The 15,620-nt window shown below is 41.8% G+C and overlaps 1 protein-coding gene across 5 annotated transcripts in view; it reads right to left on the reverse strand.

The window, feature by feature from the left end:
• STAU2 (staufen double-stranded RNA binding protein 2) overlaps positions 1-15,620 on the reverse strand; it is a 277,794-nt gene that overhangs the window by 148,604 nt on the left and 113,570 nt on the right. For all 5 annotated transcript variants that reach the window (XM_063451321.1, XM_063451318.1, XM_063451320.1 and 2 more), the window contains exon 9: positions 3,405-3,542. In XM_063451321.1, the coding sequence (XP_063307391.1) occupies positions 3,405-3,542 (138 nt within the window). The remainder of the gene's footprint in view (positions 1-3,404; positions 3,543-15,620) is intronic.

Below are 15,620 nucleotides of genomic sequence, written 5' to 3' on the forward strand. Positions count from 1 at the left end.
CCTGTAACTGGGTGCCTCCATTTTGGCTCCCTGTCAATCATTGTTATAAGCTCTGTCCTTTGTGCCTGGCAGTCAGCGTAGAGAATACAAAGAGAAAATAAATAAAAATATTATCCTCCGCATTTGCAGTTTTTGCTCTGGCTGTGACTTGACTAAACTAAAATATCATGTAATTTTCTAAAAATGTGAATATAAAATTTAAAAGAAAATATTGCATAAGGCAAAGAAAAAAAAAAGGCTAAGATAAATTCTGAGTGATTTTCAATTATTTATTCAATGGTGTTAATTTTCAGAATATTAAAGGTTCCTCTTAAAAATGTATTCAATCTCTAAAAGGGAATTACGCACCTTTTTTAGGAATCCAACTAGTTGTATTTACTGCCCACAAATGAATGCACATTAAAGCTTTTGGCCATAAAAAAATTCAGAACTAATTAAAGGAGGCACCGATTTGGTGGCCAAATGATGCAAAAACACAAGTTCTTTTTCCCCCAAAAAAACACAGAAATATATTAGTGTCACTGCAAACCCACACCTTATGTCACAAACAATGATTAAATAAACATGGTGGTCAATCTCTTTGCAAAGTCTAGTATCATACTGTGTTATTTGCCTCTTTCAATTATTGAAAATTCAGAAAGGTCATTTTAAAAGTTATTAAAGAACTCGTAAAATATGACTAATAATTCCTGAAAGTTCTAACTTTCACAAGTCAATTACCCATCATCTCAACCCATATATTCTAGCAAAGTAAGGCCAATCAGTACCATTGAGCACAAAATAAATTAAAATATCATTACCAACTTCAAAAGCAGGCTAAGGACTATTGCATAGTTAACATGGTCCAAACAGGATTCAGAACAAAACGTGGGCTAAAACATCTCCCTGTTTCATGAAATACTGCTAATAGACAACTAATATTGGTTGTGCTGTAACAAATATCCCTCCCAATCGTCCTGCTCAATATACGCATACCTCTCCCAATCAAGAGAACTGAGTTGAGAACATACACAGATGCCATCAGGATTATCAGATGAGCACATAGAAAAAGCCAATAGTTGCCACATGCCTCAAAGACGGGCAAGGTTGACAGGCCAACAACTTGTTTTAACAATATCTACAAGAAAAAAGAAATTATGAAAATAGATTTTTTTTTCCATTCATGCGCAACCGCAGCACACTTTAGCCAACAGGTGGTCCCCACTCCACAACTTTGTGACTTCAAATAGTAAAAAAAATAAACGCAGTGAAAACTCCATATAGTAAAAACAGAAACCTGCTGTCATCCAAAACACTTTCGCAATTCAGTAAATTTTTCCGTTCTCTCATATAAGTTTTGTATATTTTTACTTTGTAAATTTATATATTTTTTTTAGATATTTCTGGCTTCATTTTTATAAAGTGAAAATCTTAACAAAAGATATTACGAGTATTTTTAGAACTTGCAGTGAATCCTACAGTGAAGAACTTGCAGCTGGAAAGCACAGCATCTAGGCCTAAAGGTCCGTGAGCGATCACGATAATACTACTTCGCATAGCATCAGGACTAAGGCAACCTTCATATGAGCAATGGTTAGCAGGGTTTACAATTTCAAAGCTTATGCTACTAGCCACCCCTTAAACTTACTCGCCACTGTAAACCTGGAGAGTCCATGGAAAACTCACCAAGACAATATTTTCACTCGCCAATGGCAAGTGGATATTCTAAACCCTTTTTCATAGGATATCCTTAGCACTCTTATTAAAACGGTCAGAAAGCTAGGGCTGGTTGACACGTGTTGCTGGAAATTTTATCCAAACGCAAGAACCTCAAAGGTTAGAATTTTACGAAAATTTTAATTTTTTTATTTTGCATATTTTTTGCATTATGTATATAATGCATAAAAAACATGGGTCAATTCCTAGATTGTGGAAGAGGTTGCAGGCAGCGGTAACATACAGGTTAATTCTGTGCCTTTAAACAAAGATGCTATATAAGAAAAGTTACACATAGAAGATTTATGTAGGTCATAAAACTTTAAAGGTTTTAAAATTGGCACAGATAAGACATTGTCTTTCACATACAGCCTGATAAATCAATTACCATTTTAATGGATTTAGTCAATGCAGCCAGGATTAAAAGGGCTAATCACAATCAAACATCACTCCTCACAAGGAGACTAAACATACTAGGAGTATAGTTTTATCTCTGAATACAATGAACTTGATAGAAAGAAATACCTAGCCCTAACAAGATTGCCACAAAGCAGAATTAAACAGTGCCTCTTTCACGGATGTTGCTGGGCTCCACTGCATGGTAAAGGAAGGATGATGGGATTTGTAGTTCAAATGTTGGACAGCCCAGGACACATTTATTGTTCAATAAAGGAGAGCATATACAATATAATATAACACATTTAGTGTGGGACGTATACGAAAGTGTACATATTAATAATTGCAGTGTTTTTTGATTAAAGATTCAAGACAGTTTTCTCCCCCTCACCTCCCACCTATTACTAGAGCACTTGCATATAACTAGCATCTCAAATAATTCTGTGCCCTAAATTAGGGATTTCCAATTGCAGGCTACATTTCACAATTTAACTGCATTTGATTTTATTGTTGCAATTGTTATAATTTAAGCAGAAATTAATGGACCTAGCATTTCCTAACATAACATACGATGGGAGACAAGTGCAGTAAAACTGGTGACCTGCAATAAATGAGAGGTTTGGCCACAATTACAATTCTAAGCTGTTATGGCAATTAATGGAGAGTGCCACGGTATCACCAGCACTTAAAAATTATAGGACACCCATAAAATGCTGCAATAAAATTATAATGCAAGTGAATGTATCCAGAGAATTCGGTGACATATGAATGATAAGTTATGCTCACAAAAAGAGATTTCCATTTTTTTTAAATTTAAACACACGCCGATGTTGGGAAAAATACAATATACTAGGACAGGAATGGTTTAAGATGTATAGAAGTAGTATGAGATTCTGTGATGACCATTGGGGTCTGCTAAAAATGTTCTTGATCAAATCTGTAGTTGACGGAGCCCAGGGAGGCCATGTATTTTTTATATTTTTTAGCATTATTTTAGAACAAATAAATATATAAAAAAAACATGGCCTGTCTGATCTTGCCTAGTAGCTTAATTTGTAGTTTATTATAAATAATAATACAATGAAAAAACAAATGAAATTAAAAAAAAAAAGCCAGAAAAACACATTCCTGGAGAATTGTGTCAGTTCACAAAGGTAGGAGAAGGAAAAAAACAAAAAAACAAAAAATGGATTTTATGGATTTCAGTTGCATACCAAACATGACGTTTCACTGGATTCCAGATTCCATTTTCCCATTTTGGCAATGCATTTTTATTTATCAGTTGTAACTGCAGACTGATTCTTACAAATTACCTGCATGATGAACTCTCTCCTGCGCTGAATTCCTCTTTCAGACAGAAGTACATATTCTGGTTCCTTCTCCTTTTTAGCTTGTTGAATTTGAGCCAGGCGACTGATTGGATTCATCCCTTGTCCATATTCGGGGGAAGCCTGCAGGGTAAACACATGCAACATTAAGAATACATATAGTCACACAAGTATTTTTTTTCCCTTAGTCTTTTTTGAAGTGTGAACATGTTTTTGTGATTTTTTGTGATTAATAATAACATTTAAAATGCTAAAGAGAAAATGAAGCATCCATTTAAACAATCACACTTTTCGAACTATCATCTTAAAGCTGGTCTGTTAACTTCAAAAAACAAATAAAAGACAAATATTTTTTTATCGAGCATTTCATAAACAGAATCTTTATAAAATGCTCTCAAAGGGCCACTCTAGTCACTGGAACAAATGTGTGCACAGTGTGTAGCACTGATGTTCAGCATCTCCACTCTCTGCATGGAGACGCTGAACTTTTCCCATAGAGATGCATTGATTCAATGCATCTCTATGAGAAGATGCAGATTGGCGAAGTCTGAGTTAGGCCCAGTCTCCTTGACGATCTCAGCCAATCCAATGCTTTTCCAATGGGAAACAATGGATTGGTTGAGATCATCAATTCTGATGTCAGCCAAGGAGGTATTTCTGGGGCGGAGACAGTGCCGGTGGACCTGCACAGCGCTGTAAATAAGGTGAGTAAACTACTTATTAAGGAGGGCAAGTCACCTAAATGGTGGTTTTAACACTATAGGGTCAGGAATGCAATTTTGTATTCCTAAACCTATAGTGTTCCTTAAAAGACTGTGTTGGAATTGTTATAAGATATCATATGATAAAATGTGGTGGAATCTCGGTAAAAATAAATTTAGTAGGCCGAGATTACCACGTGGCATGTGTACGTGCATATGCTGACGTATCGATCAGTTGGTTGCACGAGGCAAGATACGATCAGTAGTGTACGGAGCATGTGCAAGAATACAGGATATAGTATTCCCCTCCTCCATTGTGCTGGACAAGCCATGCGGTCAAACAGGAAGTTAATTCTTATTTGTGTTGATTGGTTAAGAGAATGTGCGGGTGGAGCTTAATATGGGAGGAGTTATATGCCTATATAAGGAGCCTGCACTATTGTCCGGGGCTCAGAACTTGTGGTATTTTGGTGACGCTAGTCCCTCTGAGTCCCGATCGGTGATCCAATAAAGAATCTCTTCCTTCCTGAAGAAACCTGTGTCCATCTCTCTGTGCTTGGCTTCCGTCAGTTTCTCCGGTATCATTTGGTGCATTGGCCGGGAAGCTCATCGTTCAACGGTAGCTGAGAGGCAGAGGCGTGAGACGGTCTATCTTTGCCCACGTTCTCTACGGCTGCACCCCTGAACTTCTGCGTGGACCTCCCTTCGTCTCGGCGCCACTGGGCCGTTGTCCAGGAGATCATCGGCCTCTACGTGAGAAGTGCTGGGGTGTCCCCGTCGATGAGTGTGAACTCAGGTTCAGGAACGAGGAGGTAAGACAACTGCTGTTTTAGACGGCAGGACCCACTAGGGGTATACCGATTGTGCGGTAGGCCCAAAGGGGTTTTGAATCTGTGTATCTGCCCCCTCTGTCGGAGGGAAGGAGCGAAGGCGCACCGCTCGATCGAACGCTCTTTAGTCAGACCGTTTGATTCTGTTAGTCAGGCGGGGCTCTGGTGTAAATAGCCCTAGCCGGACACCGGTGTCTTGTCTAGACTAGCGTTCTAGGGTGTACATTTTGTTCGCTAGGTCGGAGAGACCGGGAGACTAAGCGGCGTCTGTGTAAATTCGGTTCACTAGCTCTCATCCTATCTAGGCTAAGTGGGAAGGCGTGTAAATTTGGAACCCACTAGACTTTTGATAGTGCGACTAAGAGGCGTCTGTGTAAATTCGGTCCTCTAGCTCGCTATATATGTGGTGATTGGGCAGTGTGGCTAACCAAAACGTATGTAGATTGTTTTTAGGTAGTCCATTCAAGGTACTGGCCAATAGTTTAGTTGGGAATTGTAAATGTGTTAACGATTGTTTTAGTAAAGTGTATATCTTGTTAGATAGCGCGAGCTCAGCCGTCTAGCGAGAGTGTTAATAGTGTGTTGCTGTATTATAGTGCACGGTACCATAACCCTGTATATTTACTGACACTGTATATAAGTACTAATCATTGTCGTCAATTGCATGTTTTAACACCATAACCACTAATAATTGTATTGTGACCTTAACCTGTGCTTTGACCTATGCTAACCGTACTGTAACCGCTATTTGTAAAAGACGATGTTACTGGGGTGTGTTATAGACGGGTAATTCGTATATAGAGAATTATAGCGTGGGTGACTGTATAGTTACGCCAAAGGGCATAATATTGATTATATAGTGACTGGTGTAACAGCTGTGTGTGTACGGGAATTCCCTGAGTGTTTATTGTTATTGTGTACGTTTCACTTGGTAACTGTACCACGTGGTGCTGTTGCCAGAGGAAACGGGTGTGACTGTTGAATAGTACGCGTGTATAGTATTCGTTGTCGACGACGTTCCATTGTTAAGTATGGGTGCGTCGCAGTCAACGATTCCGGATCCCTTAGGTTGTATGGTGAAGAATTTTAAAAAGGGATTCAAAACTTGTGATTTTGGGGTTAAGATGTCTCCTGTACGTTTGGTTACTTTGTGCACTAGGGAGTGGCCTACTTTGGTTGCGGCATGGCCGCCACGTGGCAGTTTGGATCCAACTCTGGTACAGCGCTTACACGTGGCTGTATCAGGTAGGCCTGAACTTTACGGCCAGTTTCCTTATATTGACTGTTGGAGACAGGCCGTAAATGACTCGCCAAAATGGCTCCAGACATGCCACGAGGAGCAGTGTCGCCTCATGGTAGCTAGGACTTGTTCGTCCACTAGGACTGGTGTTAGGCCCATTTTGGACACGCCCCCTGAATCCGAGATCCCTTTGCCGCCCCCTTACTTTCCGTTAAGAGGAAGTGACGCAAACGCAGGAAGTCCTGCACCCCTCCCCTCATTACCCTCATCCACTTCCGCTTCCTCCTCCAGTACAGGATCCACCCCCCCTCGTACTAAATCTCCCCTTCCGGAATCAGAACCAACCCCCATTAGAAACGAATATCCTGATTTGGCGCCACTTCAGACTTCCGGTCAAGCTTCATCTAGCTCGACTCGAAGTGTTTTATTTACAACCTTTTCCCAAAGCCAACCTCCCACATCCCCATACCCTATCTCTCCCGGACCGGAACCCATGACTGACGCCCCTCTACGTAGCCCCATCCAAACCCGACAGTTGACTGGTGCCCAACAATTAAAGCACTATCAGATGCCTCTTCGTCTGAATCCCGGGTCAGCTTATATCGATGCCGCAGGTCAAATGGCACACGCTGACCCAGTCTTCGTATATGTCCCATTCACCACAACCGATCTTTTAAACTGGAAGACCCATAATTCCTCGTATACTGAGAAACCACAAGCTATGACTGATCTGTTCACCTCAATAGTACAGACGCATAATCCGACATGGGCTGATTGCCAGCAGTTACTAATGACTTTATTTAACAATGAGGAAAGGACAAGAATAAATCAAGCAGCCATTAAAGCATTAGAAGATAAAGCCCGTGCTTTGAACCAAGCTAATCCAGCAGCATGGGCCGCAACACATTATCCCAACACTGATCCCGATTGGAACGTAAATGGTGCTGATATGGTTCAACTCAGAGCCTATAGAGATGCTATAATTGCTGGCATGAAAGCCGGAGGAAAGAAAGCTATTAACATGTCGAAGACAGTTGAGGTGATCCAGAAAAGCGATGAAGCGCCCAGTGTCTTTTATGACCGATTATTGGAGGCATACCGCTTGTATACCCCCTTTAATCCGGAAGACGCAGATAATTCCCGAATGGTTAACTCCGCCTTTGTCAGCCAAGCATACGGAGATATTAAGCGCAAGCTACAAAAGTTAGAAGGGTTTGCAGGTATGTCCATCACCCAACTAATGGAGGTAGCAAATAAGGTTTATATGAACAGGGATACAGAAAGTAAGAAAGAGGAAGAGCGCAAGATGCGTAAAAAGGCTGATATGCTAGCGGTAGCGATCGCAGGCGTAGATAGACGGGGCCCGGATAGAGGCGATAGTAGATGGAATGAGGAACCTCTAAGTAGAAATCAGTGCGCTTACTGTAAGGAAGAAGGGCATTGGAGAAATGAGTGTCCGCGAAGAGAACAGTCTGAGAGAGACAGACCTAGGTCAGGTTACGGAAACTTTAGAGGCAGAGCGAGAGGTAGAGGAGGCCCCGGAGGGAGTAATGGTTATAGAGGGAGTAATGGGAACAGAGGAAGTGTTAGGGAAGACAGGTATATTCCAGCAGCGCAAAGGTCCCGCGATAGAGAAGGTAGGGACTTTGTAGGATTGGCTGACACGGTCATGGAGGACTATTGATACCGACCGGGCTCCATCCCCCTTGGTCGAGCGGAGCCTATGGTCGATGTATCAATAGGGGGAAAAAGGAGTGCGTTCATGATCGACACTGGTGCTGAACATTCAGTGGTGACTAATCTAGTTGCTCCTCCATCTGGAAGGACTATTACTGTGATAGGAGCAACTGGAAGAAGTGCTGAAAAACCGGTTCTTAAAAGTCGACTCTGTACATTGGGAGGCCACGTAGTAAAATATCAATTCCTTTATATGCCTGAATGTCCAGTCCAATTGCTGGGACGTGATATGCTATCAAAATTACAAGCGCAGATTACGTTCCTACCAAATGGAACAACATCCTTAAAGTTTAATGGACCTTCAGGTATTATGACTTTATCCGTACCAAAGGAAGAAGAGTGGCGACTTTATACAGTGTTGACTAGCCAAAACCCTAGGAGTGATGAGACATTATTCAACATACCAGGAGTTTGGGCAGAGAACAACCCACCAGGACTGGCCCGCAATATTCCACCTATAAAAATTGAACTAAAACTTGGGGTTTATCCAGTGAGCCTAAGACAATACCACATCCCGCAGAAGGCTAAGAAGAACATTCAATCTTATCTGGATAAGTTCATACGGTATGGTATCCTAAAATTCTGTACTTCCCCCTGGAACACCCCATTGCTGCCTGTTCAAAAGCCCGGTACAGATGAGTATCGACCTGTGCAGGACTTGAGAGCAGTCAATGATGCGGTTGTTAGTATACATCCAGTCGTGCCCAATCCATATAACCTGCTTGCTTTAATTCCGGGCGGGGCTACTTACTTCACAGTCTTAGATCTCAAAGATGCCTTCTTTTGCCTCCGAATTGCCGCAGAAAGTCAATGTATCTTCGCTTTCCAATGGGAGAACGCTGTAACGGGCTCAAAACGCCAAATGACTTGGACAAGACTGCCCCAAGGGTTTAAAAATTCACCTACCCTATTTGGTTCAGCTCTAAGTCAAGATCTACTGGATTTCGAGTCTATCCCAGGAGAGTGTGTATTGTTACAGTATGTAGATGACTTGTTGATAGCAGCAGCTACAAAAGAAAAATGTCAGCAAGCAACGCACGATCTACTACACATTCTCTGGAAGGCAGGATACAAGGTGTCCAGGAAGAAGGCTCAGTTGTGTTTGCCAACTGTCAAGTATCTGGGATTCCATATCTCTGAAGGTCAAAGGATTATGGGGCCAGAGAGAAAAGAAGCTGTCTGCCAAATACCAATACCCAAGAATAGAAGACAAGTGCGAGAATTCTTGGGGGCAGCAGGCTTCTGTAGGATATGGATTCCCAGCTACGCGATACTGGCAAAACCTCTGTACGCAGCCATCAAAGGTACAGAGCACGACCCCTTCTTATGGACTCAAGAACAGCAAACGGCATTTGAAGATGTGAAGAAGGCTTTGATGAGTGCCCCAGCATTAGGTCTACCTGATCACAAACGACCATTCTACCTATATGTACATGAGCAAAGAAGAATGGCTGTGGGAGTATTGACACAGTACTTGGGATCATGGCAAAGACCTGTTGCCTACATGTCTAAGCAACTGGATGCAGTGGCCAGCGGACTTCCACCTTGTCTAAGAGCCGTAGCTGCAGCCGCCCTGCTAGTAGCTGAAGCCGATAAACTCACTCTGGGTCAAGAACTTTATGTACGAGTCCCACATGCAGTACAGACGTTGTTGGATTACAAAGGAAATCATTGGTTTAGTAACAGCCGTATGACCAAGTATCAAGCAATGTTGTGTGAAAACCCAAGAGTGCATTTAGAGACTGTAAACACCTTAAATCCAGCTACCCTTTTGCCACAACCTACTGAAAGTCAACATGATTGTTTGGAAGTAATGGATGAAGTATTTTCAAGTAGACCAGATCTTCGTGATTTTCCCATCCAGAACCCCGATGTTCAATATTACACCGACGGCAGTAGTTATGTGAAAGAAGGGATCCGCTATGCAGGATATGCAGTAACAACAATAGACAAGGTGATAGAAGCTCGGCCACTGGCAAAAGGAACATCAGCACAAAAGGCAGAATTGATAGCACTAACACGAGCGTTACAATTGGCTGAAGGTTTAAGAGTAAATATCTATACGGACTCTAAGTATGCGTTTTTAACCACTCATGCCCACGGAGCTTTGTATAAAGAAAGAGGACTACTGAATTCAGAAGGCAAAGAAATCAAGTACGCAGCTGAAATCCTACAACTATTGGAAGCAGTGTGGGAGCCGAAAGAAGTCGGTATTATACATTGTCGAGCGCATCTGAGAGGAGATGGTGATGTAACCAAAGGAAATCGGATGGCAGATAGTGCAGCTAAGCGTGCTGCTGAATCAGGAAGACAGGAGTATGTGGGGCATATAGCTGCTCTAATACCAACCCCACTGTCTCAATGGACTCCAGTTTATACAACTCAAGAAGAGGAGTGGTTGAAGACTGAACCGGGAAAGTATTTGGAGAACAAGTGGTATCAGCTAGAAGATGGAAGAATAGTCATACCAGCATCACTAGCAGTAGAAATTGTCCAGAACTATCATAACGGGACACATTCTGGGAGAGACAGTACAGAAGAATCTCTCAGGAAACATTTCTACATACCAAGATTGTCCAACTTGACTCAGGCCATTGTACGTAGATGTGTAACGTGTGCTAAAAATAATGCAAGACAAGGACCAGTAAAGCCACCAGGAGTCCAGTTTATGGGGGGACTCCCCATGTCCGATCTACAAATAGACTTTACAGTGATGCCTAAATCGGGTGGACATCGTTACCTGTTGGTAATTGTGTGCACCTATTCAGGTTGGGTAGAAGCATGTCCTACTCGTACAGAGAAAGCAGGAGAAGTTGTGAGATTCCTGCTACGAGAAATAATACCCCGATATGGACTACCCTGTTCTATAGGATCGGACAACGGTCCAGCTTTTGTTCATCAGTGCCTACAACAACTGACTCATATGCTTGGTATAAAGTGGAGGCTTCATACCGCATATAGACCCCAGAGTTCTGGTAAGGTAGAGAGAATGAATAGAACTATTAAGAACCAGTTGGCTAAAATGTGTCAGGAAACCCAACTTAAGTGGAACGTTCTCTTACCCATAGCTCTATTGCGAATCCGCAGTACCCCTACCAGAAGGATGGGCCTCTCTCCTTTTGAAATCATGTATGGGCGACCACCTCCCGTACTTGGTAACTTAAGGGGGGATTTGAGTCAGTTGGGAGAAGGAATTACCCGGCAGCAGGTTGTAGAGTTGGGTAAGACTATGGAGGAGGTACAGAAATGGGTACAAGATAGATTACCTGTGAATATTTATCCCCCTGTTCATAGTTATCATCCAGGAGATCAAGTGTGGATTAAAGAGTGGAATAATGTACCGTTAGGGCCCAAGTGGAGAGGTCCTTATGTTGTTCTTTTGTCTACCCCTACAGCGATAAAAGTAGCCGAAGTGACTCCGTGGATACATCACTCCAGGGTTAAACCAGCAGCAGTCGATTCTTGGCAAGTTACAGCAGATCCAGAGAATCCCTGCAAGATCCGGTTGAAACGCACTACTCAGTCGGAGTAACGAGGAATTATTGTGGATTACAAATTTTATTGTTACAGGGATTTGGTGTGTGAGTGAGAAGGCCATAATAAAGCCTGTCCGCTTACCAACACATAGTTTATAAGCCAGGAAAGTCTCGAAGGGACACCTGTGAAGACGAGCAGAACTCCATTCCCTGCAGCCCTCACATCCTGGAAGCTGAGGCGCCTTCGCACGGACGAAGACTGAGGATGACGGCGAAAGATGTGCTTTTGATTGTGTTTATTTATATGTGTTTTTATATTCAGGAAGGTAGAGGTACCGACACTCCTAGCTGTGAGGTATGCATTAAGACTACGAGAACAGGTAATCATATTTCCCAAACCCTAATTTGGCATTCACAATACGAGTGTAAAGGAGATGTATCGAGATGTAGATACCTAAATATAGACTATAGTGTGTGCCATTTAGGAGTAGGAGAACCTAAGTGCTTCAGTCCAGAGTATCAACCTCGTACAATTTGGTTGACTCTCAGGAATGGAGATCCTCAGGGGACCCTAATTAATAAGACGGTGTTAGAATCCGTATATTCTTCGGGTGTTCTGCTATTTGATGCATGTAAGGCGATATCAAGTGGTAGAAAGCCGTGGAATGTATGTGGGGATCTTAGATGGGAGAGGACGTATGGATCTAACGATAAATATATTTGTCCCAGTAGTAAAAATAAATATGTGAGTCCTAGATGCCCAAATAAAGACTATAACTTTTGCCCATATTGGTCTTGTGTGGGGTGGGCGACTTGGGGACAGACAGTAGATAAAGACATGATAGTGACTAAGTTGCCGACTAGCCCATATTGTAAGTCTATGGAATGTAATCCCATCCATATACTTATAAATAACCCTGACAAGTTCTTAGATAAGTATGGCAATTTATTTGGGTTTCAGATATACGGGGCGGGTTTAGATCCTGGGACATTATTGTTTATAGGAATAGAGACTGATACGGTATCCTCCCAGACTCATCAAGTATACCATTCCTTTTATGAAGAGATGAGTATAGATAATAAGATCCCCCATAACGCTAAAAACCTGTTCATAGATTTAGCCGAGAGTATTGCCGGTAGTCTTAATGTTACCAACTGCTATGTGTGTGGAGGTACTAACATGGGAGACCAATGGCCTTGGGAAGCAAAGGAGGTAATGTCCGGTTCTGAGGCAGTTGACCAACTAATATCTACACAAGCCGATTATCATTTGAGTGTTAGAGGTAAATCTGAGTGGAGATTAAAGACCTCCATCATAGGTTATGTTTGCATAGCAAGGAAAGGAATAATGTATAATACTTCTGTAGGAGAATTAACTTGTCTAGGGCAAAAAGCTTATGATGATGATACTAAAAATACAACTTGGTGGTCGGCTTCAAATGTCTCAGAACCATCTAACCCGTTTGCTAGATACGCCAATTTAAAGGATGTGTGGTTTGATTTATCCATCATATCTACCTGGAGAGCCCCAGCAAATTTGTACTGGATCTGTGGTAAGAAAGCCTATTCGGAGCTGCCACAGGACTGGGAAGGGGCATGTGTGTTGGGTATGCTCAAACCATCCTTCTTCTTGTTACCGATTGAAACAGGTGAGACTTTAGGTGTTAAAGTGTATGATGTGAATCATAGGAAGAAAAGGGGACCCTTAGAGATAGGCACCTGGGAAGATAATGAATGGCCTCCCCAGCGTATCATAGATTATTATGGGCCAGCCACGTGGGCAGAAGATGGTACCTTTGGTTATAGAACCCCTATTTATATGCTCAACCGCATTATAAGATTACAGGCGGTGGTTGAGATTATCACTAACGAAACATCACAAGCGCTCAATCTCCTAGTGAAACATAATACCAGGATGAGGACAGCAGTATATCAGAATAGATTAGCCTTGGATTACCTTTTGGCAGTAGAGGGAGGTGTATGTGGGAAGTTTAACCTAAGCAATTGCTGTCTTCAAATAGATGACGAAGGGCAAGCAATAGCTGAGCTTACTAGCCATATGGTTAAACTAGCGCATGTGCCTACTCAGGTATGGAAAGGGTACAATCCAAGTAGTTGGTTTGGTAGCTGGTATGAGTGGTTTGGAGGGCTTAAGGCAGTGGTAGGTGGAGTCCTACTGATTTTACTGTTGTGTCTACTCCTACCGTGTCTTATACCCTTAGTAGTTAGGTCTGTGCAAAGCCTGATAGAAAATATAGCAGAGAGGAAGGCTGCTGCACAGATAATGGCGATATATAAGTATAAGGCTCTAGATCAAGGAGAACCAATGCAGGAAGATGAATGTTGAAGATTCACATCATAAGATAAGTCTGGTCTGGTTCAAGGTAACTTGCGGTGTAAGCAAAACTAAGGTTATGTGATGCCTCAAGTAATTGTAAAATATCAAGAGGCATCAAAGGGGGGAATGTGGTGGAATCTCGGTAAAAATAAATTTAGTAGGCCGAGATTACCACGTGGCATGTGTACGTGCATATGCTGACGTATCGATCAGTTGGTTGCACGAGGCAAGATACGATCAGTAGTGTACGGAGCATGTGCAAGAATACAGGATATAGTATTCCCCTCCTCCATTGTGCTGGACAAGCCATGCGGTCAAACAGGAAGTTAATTCTTATTTGTGTTGATTGGTTAAGAGAATGTGCGGGTGGAGCTTAATATGGGAGGAGTTATATGCCTATATAAGGAGCCTGCACTATTGTCCGGGGCTCAGAACTTGTGGTATTTTGGTGACGCTAGTCCCTCTGAGTCCCGATCGGTGATCCAATAAAGAATCTCTTCCTTCCTGAAGAAACCTGTGTCCATCTCTCTGTGCTTGGCTTCCGTCAGTTTCTCCGGTATCAAAAGTAGGGACTACTCTGTCTTATGGTAAATGCCCAAGTTAAGATAATGCGGTGCTACCACCAGGTTTTGCCACATTTTTCCTACCAACAGCAGTGGGAATAAAGCAGTATCTTACTCATCATGAGACAATATCTATGGAGGTTCCCATGGTCTTGCGGGATCCTCCATAGACATCAGTGTTGGACTTGTGCATGTGCAAGATTGTAACACTGATGTGGGCTGTGAGCAGATATAGCTCCACAAGCTGAAGATGAAAGATGGCAGCAACCAAAGGGGACCGCATCAAGTTAAGTACAACTCCCCTGTACTGCAAGCCTTGGCCACAATTATCTATGCAAAATATACAAAGACCCCAGAAGGTGAGAGAGTCGCTTAAAAAGCCGACAGAAAATTAAACTCTAGTAGGGTTCAATGTAAATACATACTAGGTTGTTAAGTATTAGTTGTTGGCAATTCTAAGCAAATTTCACAATATGGAAATTTTCCCAAGCTGCTCAGCTATTTTGAGCCAAATTTTGAATTTCACATTGAATTCCTGACAAATACAATTCAGTGAAGAACAAAGTTGGCAATGATAGGCTGCAAGTTGCCGAGGGCACATTTCTGACTTTTCTAAGAGTCTGCAAATGAGCTGGGGTCTTGGTACTAGGAGAGCCGAAAGATCCTTTCCATATAAAGAGCTAACGTGATTATGGGGCAAAGAGTTTCCATTTAGTAGAAGGTTCTCCTATTCCTTGGACATATTTGTTCAGATGTGAATAAATATTGCAAGAGATGAGATGTTCTTTGTGTCTTAGTAAGACATATGCAGTTAATCTACACCTAAATAATTCCAAAGATAAAGAGTAACCCAGGATGTATGACCCTGGCCTTTCATAATCCTGGAAAAAGCAGTCCAACCACCAACAAAGAGGTAATTTCTGACCTCGTAATTCACTTACTATGTAAGCAGACATTCTTGAGGTGCCCTACCAATGAAGTTTATGACCATAGATCAGCAATAAATTATACCATTCGTTATAAAACTGCCACTTGTGGACTTGTGAATTTACTAGCATTGATGGAGGCTGCATCACATTAACTGAATACAAATCATTTACTGAATTAACATACTCAAATAGTGCATCAACTATTTCCAGAATACAAATACACCAAGCATACATTAAAGCAAATCCATCACCAAAATCCTATATAATATATATGTTTAATCAGATAGTAGCGTAATATAACTTTTTTATATTTTCTCAGAATCTGTTTAGTATAAAATGATACCTGTATTACATAGTGATCGGTTGATAAAGTTGTAGGTATAAACA

Source organism: Pelobates fuscus, chromosome 4 (assembly GCF_036172605.1).
Source record: "Pelobates fuscus isolate aPelFus1 chromosome 4, aPelFus1.pri, whole genome shotgun sequence".
Taxonomy (NCBI): Eukaryota; Metazoa; Chordata; class Amphibia; order Anura; family Pelobatidae; genus Pelobates; species Pelobates fuscus.